The 12,250-nt window shown below is 39.5% G+C and overlaps 1 protein-coding gene across 1 annotated transcript; it reads left to right on the top strand.

Annotated features, from left to right (window-relative positions):
• Positions 1-10,617: 10,617 nt before the first annotated feature.
• On the top strand, positions 10,618-11,220 carry LOC115229289. Its single transcript, XM_029799669.1, has one exon. The coding sequence runs from the start codon at positions 10,618-10,620 to the stop codon at positions 11,218-11,220; it is 603 nt and encodes a 200-aa protein (XP_029655529.1).
• The last annotated feature ends 1,030 nt before the right edge of the window (positions 11,221-12,250 follow it).

The following is a 12,250-nucleotide window of genomic DNA, read 5'->3' as shown; positions in this document are numbered from 1 at the left end:
TTTAATACCAACAAGGGGGAGGCAAAGCAAGGTTCATCTAATTTTACCTGTTTATATCAAAAGTGTTACTGGTCAAAGTACTTTCCTTTACTAGGAGCTTCACTGATATTAGTGACAGGGACACAGATGTCATTATGCTAGGAAAACAGTACTGCTCAATAAAAGTTTGACCTGGGTCAAGCAATCTGACATTGTAGGCTCCTTTGACATTGCAATGGGAGTCTGTAACTGTGCTGATGTATGCAACCTCATCAAGTTGTCTATCATAGAAACTATTAAGAAGAAGCTTCCCTCTGTCTTTTTTAGTCTCTGCAGAGATGACGCTCTGGCCATCACTAGAGGAGCCCATGGCCACACTCTAAACAGGCTTAGGAAACATCTAATTAGCATCCTTGGCTCTATGGGACTGAAAATTTCTATCACCACAGCAGACTTCTTGGACATCATGCTCAACTTGAGCTTCAGTAGATACAGGTTCAACTGCAAACCACGTGATTGGCTGACATACATCAACAGTCTCCTGTCATCCATCAATTGTGTTCAAAAACCTAGTAAAGGGTATTAGTGAGAGAATCATGAACCTTCCCTCTAGCCAAGAAATTTTTGATGCAGCAGGCTCCTACTATAACAAGTCACAAGCTGCTGGTGGATTTCGGGACCACATCTCCTACATGCTGGGCTCTAATACCCGCAGAAGGAAGTACCATGGAAATATCATTGGTTTTTTTCCCCCACTCCTTCTCCCTACATCTGAAGGTAGGATTTTCCATAGGCTAGTAGATAAACACTTCACACATTCACATAGATGCAGATGCATTTTCAACAGGCACAACCTTAGGGTCTCTTTTAGCTGCCCTATAAATATTAAGAGCATTTTAATTAGCACATCTAGGCCATGATGGATGTGAGATGCTCATGCAGGGACTACAACAGATGCCAAGTGGGAAGCCATTGTGAAACCAAGGGACCTATCTATGAAGATGATGTACTAGGCAACCCTAGTAGCAGCAGCTTCTATGACGACTACTACAGTAGCAGGAATGTCAGTATCAATAACAGCAGCAGTAGAAACACAAACAGGATTAGCAGCAGCACTACTGCCGCCAGTGATAACAACATCAACAATAGCAATAACAGTATCCCTTACAGAAATAGCAGCAGATCCATCACAAATGATAACTATAATAACGGTGACAGCACCACTCACCATGATAGCATCGACATCAACTCCAACAATACCATCGATGACAACTATAACGCCATCAACAGCACCATCATCACTGAGGTCCCCTACACCAGCAGTAACAGCACCAACACCATCAATACATTTAATGGTGCCAATAACACCAACAGCACCAATAACAACAGCAGTAGCAACAGCGTCAACACCAGCAGATACAACATCGTCAACAGCTATACACAGAGATGCATCAGATGCTCCAGTAACTTGTTCAAGCATTGCCTCTCCAACCACGGATCCTCTTTCAGGATACTGGAAAGGAGACACACTATGTCATCAGCCAGCCATGGTGGCTGAAAGATGAAGTAATTCTGCATGTAATATCATTGAGAATCCTAGAGAAGCCAGGCCCCTAAATAAATGCAACCAAGTGTTGTAAACTGCATAGCCAAATGGGTGGGTATATTAAAGGACTCCATTGACCAAGGGAACATCCTTAACTCCTGAATGGAAGGGTTTGGACCCTGTTTGCACTTCAGGAAATTCTTGCTGGCATCCTGGGACCCATATGATAACAGAGTCAATTATGAATAAAAGCCAAAGGGAGACATTCCCCTGTTGTTGACAGAGTAACAAAGTCTTTTCCTTCTCCATTTTCTAGAGAGGCCATGTACCAATGGGTTTTGAGGTCTGATGATATGCTGTAAAGGCAGCGAGCTGGCAGAAACGTTAGCACACCGGGCGAAATGCGTAGCCATATTTCGTCTGCCGTTACATTCTGATTTCAAATTCCGCCGAGGTCGACTTTGCCTTTCATCCTTTCAGGGTCGATAAATTAAGTACCAGTTACGCACTGGAATCGATCTCATCGACTTAACCCATTTGTCTGTCCTTGTTTGTCCCCTCTGTGTTTAGCCCCTTGTGGGTAGTAAAGAGATAGATTCGCTGTAAACGTAAGTGCTTTATTGATGTGAAACCCAGGGTAATCCCATGGACCAGCCTCATCTATCTTTATACTATACTGTTCTATAACTTAAAGTGTGCTTCTTTTACAGATTTATGATTTACCTATGATGCACGCACGCATGCACACACACACACACAGGGTTGGACAAAATAATGGCAACACCTTGTTAAATAGAAGTTAATGATTTGATACAGAGCTTATCACCTTTGGCTTCAATCACAACTTTAATATGCTGGGGTATTGATTAATACAGTTTCTGAACAGATTTTGAGCCATTCTTCAAGTAAAACCTATTTAGCTCTTTCAGTAATGGTGACAAAGAGAAGCAACTTCTCACATGCTCCACAAATGTTAAATTAAATTGAGATCAAGTGATTCTGTGGGCCAATCCCAATGGTCTACTTCACTCCTGTGCTCTTCGTATCAGTTTTGAATAACATTCACCATGAGAATTGGTGCATTATCATCCTAGAAGATGGTATAACCATCAAGGAACAACTTTTGTACCATAGGATGGACATAATCAGCCAAAATACTCAGATAATCAATTGTATTAGCTCTGCCATGTAAAACAACTTAAGAGCCAAAATAATTCTGTGATATGACTGCTCTAATCATCACAGACTTCATGCTTCCCAGTAGGAGCCATACAGTCAGGGGTTAACTCTTCTATAGACTGTCTCCAGGTAATTCATCAGAGAAGATTATATTATTGATCTGATAATCTAAACACCATTTTTTCTGCTAATCAGTGTTGTTGGGGACAGGAGTGGTTTAACAATTGCAACCATTTCATGACATCCAGCTTTATCGAGGTCAGGACAAATGGTTATGGTTTACATAAGGTTGGCAAAGTAGTAGTTCAGCTCTACTGTGACTTTTGTTGCTGTTCTTTGATGGTTTTTAAGCACAATATGTTTCACTATTCTATCCAGAATTATGCTTGTCAGAGCTGGTTTTACTTTGATTTTGAAAAACCAACCTAATTTTAAACTGTACCTCTCAAAATATTAAGCAATTCAATAGTTTTAGTGACTTAAGCTCCACCCATCTGCACTTCAAAAATTTATCTGCTTTCAAAATTAAGTCACATGTTCAATATCGTTAGATATAAATGACAGCAAAAAGAGAGGGTTATATCATAAAGTGCAAAGTATAGATAATATATAAGAACACATGTATTGGGTCACCTCATAAATAATGCAGTTTTTTATACGTCGTTTATTTTTCAAAATTAAGATAAACAATTTCTTTTTTAATCTAAAATATACTCTCCTTCATTTTCTTCAATGCTCTTCCATCTATCTTGATGACTTGCAAGACCCCTCTTCCAAAAGTCACTTGTCCATGATAAGAAATACTCCTCCAGTACTGTTCTGACCTCATCTACAGAGTTCATATTTTTTCCATCCAAATGATTTTGAAGACTGTGGAATAAATGATAATCAAACGGGGTAAAGTTCGGCGAATATGGTGGGTGGGGCATTGTTTTTCTTCTAGTGCTGACTTAAGCTGCTCAAGCTGCTTGCAGTAGATCTCATTTGTTATTGTTTGATTTGGGTTTAAAAGTTCAAAATGGACAAAACCTTTCATATCCCACCAAACAGATAACAACACCTTACAAGTGTGAAGACCTATAACCTAGGGTGCCAGTGTTTCTCCTTTCCCTACCCACTTTCTTTGGCACTCAACATTTTTATAGAGAATCCATTTCTCAACACCAGTCACTATTCAGTCCAAAAAAGGTCCATTTGTGAGAAGTGACAGCAAAGAAGAGCAGACATTCACTCTCTGCATGCGATTAAACTCCAAAAGTTTGTGAAGGACCTACTACCCCAATTTGCTGAATTTTCTGATAGTATGCAGGTGTCAATGAATGGTCGAATGACCAAATCCAAACTTCTGTACTAGTCCCTCAACAGTTATGATGGGATTTTGTTCCACCAGGATTTGCAGGGCGTCCTTGTCTACAGATCTTCTAGGACGAGGCTCATCTTCTAGGCTGTAATTTCTGGCTTGGAATTTCTGGAACCACCATTGAGACTGACTTAGGATTATTGTCCATTTATATTCCTCGCACTTTCCATTGAACTCATAAACCAAAATATGTCAAATATGTTCTTTGTTACTTCCATTGTAGCTTTGAAAAAATAACTATTAAAATCTAACTGCACTCTTCAAAACTTGCACTAAGAATAAATACAAAGTAAATTTACTATCTGCTTTTATAGCAAGTTGATACTGGTAGTTTATTCTGTCTCCCTCCAACTTTTAGTACATGTAATTGAAAAAACTGCATTATATATGGGATGACCCAATACATATATACAGACTGGGATAGCTGTGAATTTGTATAATTGTCAGTAAGAGAGATAGCTAAATAGAATGCAATGCTACCAGTATTTTGTGCAACCCTCTATATACACAAACATACTTGCTTGTGCATGTACACACACATGAACATATATACACACAGATACTCAGGTCGTCTAAAAGAATGTATACACATTTTAACAGGTGATAATAATTTAATTTTCATTTATTTTTCAGATTTAACCCATCAGAAATAATGAACAGAGCCAGAATAAACTTTGAACAAAGGAAATCTTTCCTAAAGTGCCATTGTAAGTTCGAATATGAAGGAGGGAGATTCAAACAGATCTACCTGCACAACTCACAATCATTCAAATTAGGGATGAGTTTGAAGCTGTGGAATTATTCAGAATGTTTACATGACTGTGATCATTGATGAGCCCAAATCACTATCACCAAAGGAAGGATATTGCTAGAGTTTAAAAAAAAATCAGTGTGGCATGGGAGTTGTAAGACAGGAATTTCAAAATCAAGCATTCATCACATTTGCAACACTGTAACTGGAAAAGTTACATTCCAAGAAGTGTCCATATTCTCAGTGAAGATTATCCAGACCAATGAATGGAATTTTGTGGTATGACAAAGTGTAAAATTGGGTACAAGCAGCATCAGTTGTAGTGCATAAGACAGAAGATTGCACCAGTATGGTTATGTGATGTGTATGGATGAGGACAGCTGTATAAAGAAGTGCCAGTCTCTAAAAGTGGAGGGAACCTGTGGAAGAGAAAGACTCAGGAAGATGTGAGATGAAGTGATGAAAAATGATTATCAGATGTTGAGCCTCACAGAGATCACACAGGACAGATTTAATTGACAATTGACTGTGCTTGAGAAAACCCAGCTAAGAAATATCCATGTCGGCACCCCTTCCCTCCCCCACAACCCACTTATGCTTACCAGGTTTTTCCCTCCCTTCCATTCTCCCTCATGTATCTACCTATACTCTATATGGTCCTGTTAAATCCCTGTACCACAACATTTTCTCCTAATATCCCTCAATCTACCCATATCAAGACAATTACCCTCCTAGGACAACTATCCCTCATAGAACAATTCCTCCCAACAAAAACTACCCCATAGGACAATTACAACTCCTGGTTAATTACCCCCTCTCCAATATATTAAGAAGTTTAAATCATCATCTGTTGTCCTCAGAGGGTAAATGTTCTAAACTCCCATTTACCAGTGCCCACTCATTACATCCCGCACCTCTAGCTCTCACTCTCTTTATGAAATCTTGTGAACACATCCACTCTTTCACCCTCTCCAATCCCCAGTCCACTTCCCTATATACCCTAACCTATACCTTGGGTGTGTGGCCTCTACCCCTCCTTGTCACATCTTCACCATCTGTCTTTCCTCTCTCTCTCCATCTGAAGTAGCAATGTTTCTCTTCTAATGCAAGACACCTTCTTTCTCTGTCCTTCAATATTACTCCAATTGAGGGGCTTGTCCTGCAAGTTACTTGGTGGCCTCACTGCTGCTGGTACTACATCAAAAGCACTCAGATTACTCTGTAAAGTGGTTGTCATTAGGAAGGGCATCAATCTGCAGAAAGCATGCCTAAACAGACGTCAGATCTTGATGCAGTTTTCTGAATTGTGAATTCCTGTGAAACCATCCTGCCTATGCCAGTATGGAAAATGAATGTTAAATGATGTTGATGATGATGATGATGATGATGATGATGATGATATATATATATATATATTTAATATGTTTACTTGGGTGTGTATAGTAGAAAACAAGCCCCTGAATATTTCTGCCAAGTATAGGTCTCAAGTAGTAGTTACTCAGTTTCCATGGTAAATAAGTGACCAAGATCACAAGATACCCCTTGAATGGATTGGCAATCAATCACAGGGTTATATATTTACAGCTAAGTGGACAGGTGCAACATGAAATGAAGTGTTTTGCACAAGATACAACACACACCACCTGGTTCAGGAATCAAAAACATGATCTTCTGATACATATATATATATATATGCACATATAGACACATCCATACATATGCACATATAGACACATCCATACATATGCACACATATCTATCTTGCTCTCTCTCTCTTTGTCTGTCTGTGTAACTGCATGCATTTGTACATCTTACAGCTAATTTTCACCAAATTTCATACATAGGTTTCTGAAGTTCTATTATGCATCATAGGCTATTTTATTTTTCTGTACCTCGATTGTACCCCACCCCCAGGTGCAGATAACCTCCTTAAGCCTCTCTTGGAGTCAGCAGTACTACAGCATAAAGGCCCCATAATTCCTGCAGTTTGCCTCCCATCTTCACCAAAATTAATCTTTTGTTTGCTTATGGCCTACAAATAAAGTTGCAAGCATGCACTTGCACAGAAATCCAGGTAGAGGACCCCTTGGTGAGTAGTAAACCGATTTTGATGAATGTTGAAGTTGATATTATCAATGCAACAAAACTGGTTGAGTTGGCGTTTGGTTTTCACAAAACAAGACATATTGATTACCAATGGCTCACAGAGGAAGGTGAACATACGAACCTTTATTTGAACTTATCAAGGGGTAGTAAGCCCCTTTGACTTACCGACTGAAGTTCACATTAACACTGTATTAGTACCTAATAACTTTTGAAGTTTATGCTCAATTTTAGCATTAGGGGACACATTGGTTACCCATTGCCTAGAGATGGTGTTGAAGATGCTGTCTATACCTGGAACAAGCAAGGGGACCCCCAGGGGGCATAAGTCCTGGCAAGTCATTTACTGAATTTGGCTCTTGTAATACAACAAAGGGTCATAGCTTCGATAATTGGTAGTCCCATAAAATGAATTTCGACTCAGTTGTTATTCATTTACTACAGATGAAGATACAGAGAGGCACATTTACTTCCATTTCAATTCAGCAAGACGATCCCCTTGGGAGCAATGAACCTAAATCGTTAACCCATAAAAGTTCAAAGTGCCACAATAAAACAGCATCAGAACCTCGGGAGTTAATCATGGTTCTTGCCAATCATAAGATAAAGCATTGCAAATTCGTTATCACTTGAATTCTGCCCCCCCCTAGGGAGGGCAGTGAGCCCCTTTGGACCACTTTTAGAGTTCATATATGATTGCAGCAAAGCATTTTAACTTCTGGAAATAACAGTCAATTTAAACAAAAGTCGACGCATCTTTTACTCATGTCTTACAAATGGAGTAGTGAATTCATAAGTCCCACTGACTAAACTTTAATTTACTTAGTTAACTTTAGGATGGTTGAATTTAATTTTGCACTCGGTTGTCTCCCATGTGTAATTGCCCCACAATTAAGTGTGGAATGGAGAGTTAATTTTTTTCCTTGAACTTGGCATCATTTCATACTCCTAACCAAGAAAGTGTGATTTAACCCAGGTGTAAATTTTAATGTCTACTGTATGTAAATTGTGCTATTTCACAATTATGCCTAAACTGTGCAAATAATTGATTAGTTTTTACACACAGTTGCCTCCCCCATTTAATTGTACCCTAATTAAGTGGGAAATGGTGACCTCTGGCCAACCACACATCAGTGAGTTGTGTTCAGCAGATTTCATCACACTTATTTGTATTACCTAACCAATCAGACACCTTGAGTGTTGTTCATTAAGCGAAATCACTTCTATTTATCTTGGTCAAGTCCAACCTAGGATCATACTTCATTTTTGGCTTTTGACAAGTGGTAGGTTTTTTTACTTGTGTACTCTCATAAGCTACCCCATGTTTCTGAAATGTATGCTTTTTCAACATTTTTCACTTTAAATGAGGTTTATTTAATGTGTTTATGGTCATAAGTTTCCAGTTTATCATGCTGTGATTTTTTGGACATTTTTGCCTCTGTCCTTTCAATAGTTAAAATTTACTTATTGCTATTGTATGAACGGAAAAAAATATATTGATTCCGTCTTTTAAAAGAAAAAAGAAAGGAAAAAGAAGAAAAAACGATGTCTATTAAAAGAAATAAAAATAAAAATTGAACAGTCCATGTTGTCAGGTGGAGAAAGAGAAAAAAAGCCTTTAAAAAGAGAGAGCAGACAGTAGACAAGAAGGACAGCCATGGAGTTAGGTCAGTGGCCTTTAACTATGACCCCTCCTACAACTATGCCAGCCATGGAAATATTCAAATTGGGGAAATGACCTCTACTTGCCAGATATGTTGTGCAAAAAGTGGCCAGAGGAAAGAGATGGAATGTGTTGCTCAAATGGTGAAATTAAACTACCTCCTGTTCACAACCCTCCAGAGACATTGCAACTCTTTTTGATAGACATGACAGAGAAATCATTGAAGTTTCTGTGTGATATCTGCTACTACAATTCTACCTTTCAGATGAAATTCTTTGGAGCATAGCTTAAATCGGAATATGGGTCATGCCGACTTTTAAAGTCCAGGAACAGATCTACCACTTGATTGGGTCTATTCAGCCTATGGTAGAAAAGAATCTTCAATTTCTAAACTTAGACTTCATTGGAAACTATCAGGAGCAGGCAGAGAGGTAAAACTCTATTTCATCCAAAACTAACATTGTTACTATAATAAAACTTCAAGAAATTTTTCATGACAAAAACAGCTATGCTTGCAGCTTTAAGTACACTTTGGAAACAGCCACCAACCCAGACTTTAATGTGGTCATACATGCTGACCAAAGGCCATCTGGAGAACATGCTGGTCGGTTCGTCACACCAACTTGTAATGAGATTGCTGCAGTTATTTGTAGTGAACAGCACAACAAAAGAGATATTCTAAAGCACCGAAACAGCACATTACAGCATATGAATGAGACACACAGGTCCCACAATGCCCGCCAGTATCCTTTTCTATTTGTCAACGGTGAGGATGGATACGATTTCGGCATTCCTCAACATTCAGCAGGCAATGGTGAGGCACATCTTAGAAAAACTGTCGCTTGCATGGATTTCTACGCTTTCCGATTTATGGTAAAAGACAATTCATTCATCCATCTACACCGATCTCATGACCTTTTCCAACAATTTGCTGTTGACATGGCTGTTAAAATGGAGTCTGAGAGATAATGGTTCATTAAATTAAATCAAAAGAAAAACTTCAATCTGAATGCTACATTCATCTACATGATAGAATTAACAACGACGTATCCCCAGACAATTTAGGACAAGTGTGTATTTTGCCTTCAACATTCACAGGGAGACCTGATACATGCATGAGAGGAATCAGGACACCATGACTTACATACATTATGGGTGGCCTAACCTTTTCATGACATTTACATGTGGAAGGAGATTACAAACAAACCGTTCCACAGTCAAGCGCCAAGACACAGGCATGATTGCATAGCAAGAGTGTTTTGCCTCACATTATCCAAATTAATCGATTTATTAAAGAAAGGACAGGCTTTTGGGCCTCTCAGGTGTGACATGTACACAGTCGAATGGCAGAAACAAAGGCTCCCGTATGCCCATATCTTGATTTGGTTGGTTACAAAAATCAGTTCAAACTACATCGACAAATTCATTTCTGCGGAACTACTTGAGCCATCGATTGAAAATGACCTCTTCTCTATAGTTACATCAAACATGGTCCATACTCCTTGCGGACATGGATTCAGTATGAAGTCCTCATGCATACACAACAAAAAGTGTACAAAACCATATCCCAGGCAGTTTTTACAGGAAACAGACTGGCGTTGATGGATATCCTTTGCATAGGTGGAGGAGACCTGAAGACAGCTGTGGCAAGCCAATAAAGCAGCGAGCTGGCAGAAACGTTAGCACACCGGGTGAAATGCTTAACAGTATTTCGTCTGCCGTTACGTTCTGAGTTCAAATTCCACCATGGTTGATTTTGCTTTTCATCCTGTGGGTCAATGTAATCGACTTAATTACCTTTGTCTGTCTATGTTTAGCCCCTTGTGGGCAATAATGAAATAGGAAACATCGCATTGGCTGTGGCTTCTTTCGGCATTACAGCAACTTTGCTGCCTGGTGGCAGGACGGATCATTCTGCCTTCAGTCTTTCTCTGAATGTGGCATCCACTGAGACACCCATGTGCAATATCAACTAATCTTTTGGAAAAGCACTAGTGTTAAACTGCTGCCTACAAATTGTTTGGGACAAATGCACAATGGCTCACAAGGCAGCTTTCAAGGCATTAGACTGGTCATTCAGAGACATCAGGGACTGTCAAGAACCAATGGGAGGTGTCATGTTTCTGTTATCTGGAGACTTCAGACAGACTCTGCCTGTAATCCCAAAAGGCAAGCGGGCTGATAAGGTTGCTGCATGCCTTAAGGCCTCCCAACTTTGGCATTATATAAGAAAGCTGACACTTTCAACAAACATGAAGGCACAACTGCAAGGTGATGAGACATCAGCAGGTTTTATTGCTGCCAATTTGTTGTTGGGTGGTGGAAAAGTCCCACTCGATGGAGATGGTGCAGTGGACCTCACTGGGATTTACAGATGCAGTAAGTCAATTGTTGAGTTATGGACATCTGTTTTTCCTAAACTTGAGAAGAACTGCACAAATCAAGAGTGGTTGTGTGAATGTGCAGTATTGGCTTCAGAAAACTACATAGTTGGAAATATCATGCTGTGCTTGCCTGGAAACCTTGATTCTATGGCTGATTCGGACGAAGTTGTTAATTACCCAACAAAATTTCTTAATTCCCTAGGCCTCCCGGATTGCCACCACACTTATTGCAACTTAAGAAAGAAGTCCCTGTAATGCTCTTCAGGAATTTGTAACCCCTCAGACTTTGCAACGGCATGTGTCTGGTCGTCCATAAGGCGATGCCTCATGCTATTGTGGCAACAATACTTATAGGATGTGGTAAGGTGGATACCATCTTCATACCAAGGATACCTCTCATTCCCTCCAGTAAAGACATTCCTTTTACATTCAGAAGGCTGCAATTCCCTCTCTGGCTCAGTTTTGCCATGTCAATTAACAAATCACAGGGTCAGATGCTGATGGTCATAGGGCTTACTTTAGAAGATCTGTGCTCCTCCCACGGTCAACTATATATTGGCTGCTCTCAAGTGGGGAGCCGGCATAACCTATTTGCTTTTACAACTTGCGAGAAAACCCAAAATTTAGTCAATAAGGAAGTTTTGTAGGCACCCTATCCACCGAGTATTCGCTGTTTTTTTGTATAAGTGTATCCGTGTGCTATATTTGTCCTTTTGACAATATTATGTATGCCTCTGAGGTTGGTCTTGCTATATGTTATAAATGTTGAATGTCTCTGTTTTCTACATTTATATGTTGCTATCACAATTTGCTATTGATGTTCCATGGTTTTAACTTAATTAATCTACTTTTCCCTAAATCTTAGTTACACATTTTTTAACATTCCAGCATGATCTTGCCAAGGCCGTTTTTGTGGCCACCAACTTTTACATGCTTTTCTAGGTTACAACCTTAAATAATAAGCAAAGCAAATATGACACACCAAAGTGGTGTGGAGGACTTCTTAAGGGCCACCACCTCTAATTGGAGTCGTCTTTGCTGACAGCTCCGCCACTGGGACTTTTAAGAGTGAACGACCCAAGGCCCTCTTCAGGCCCACAAAGTTTAAATTGTTACTATCGTATTCATCTTTGCTGGCAGCACCACCACAGAGATATTTCAGCGTGAATATTCAGAGGCCCTCATTATGGTCAACACTTGTAAATTATTACTTCTATAGTTGTATTTGATGGAAGTCTTTCGGTTCATTTGAACAACTACTCCATTGAGAGTTATGCTGGGCAAC

This window comes from Octopus sinensis, unplaced genomic scaffold (genome assembly GCF_006345805.1).
Source record: "Octopus sinensis unplaced genomic scaffold, ASM634580v1 Contig12398, whole genome shotgun sequence".
NCBI classification, from domain to species: domain Eukaryota; kingdom Metazoa; phylum Mollusca; class Cephalopoda; order Octopoda; family Octopodidae; genus Octopus; species Octopus sinensis.
Note: the sequence above shows the minus strand (reverse complement) of the source record. Positions and strands in the feature narration are given on the sequence as shown.

Coding starts and splice junctions, on each gene's coding strand:
- LOC115229289 (XM_029799669.1), top strand. CDS start 10,618: ATGGCTCACAAGGCAGCTTTCAAGGCATTAGACTGGTCATTCAGAGAC.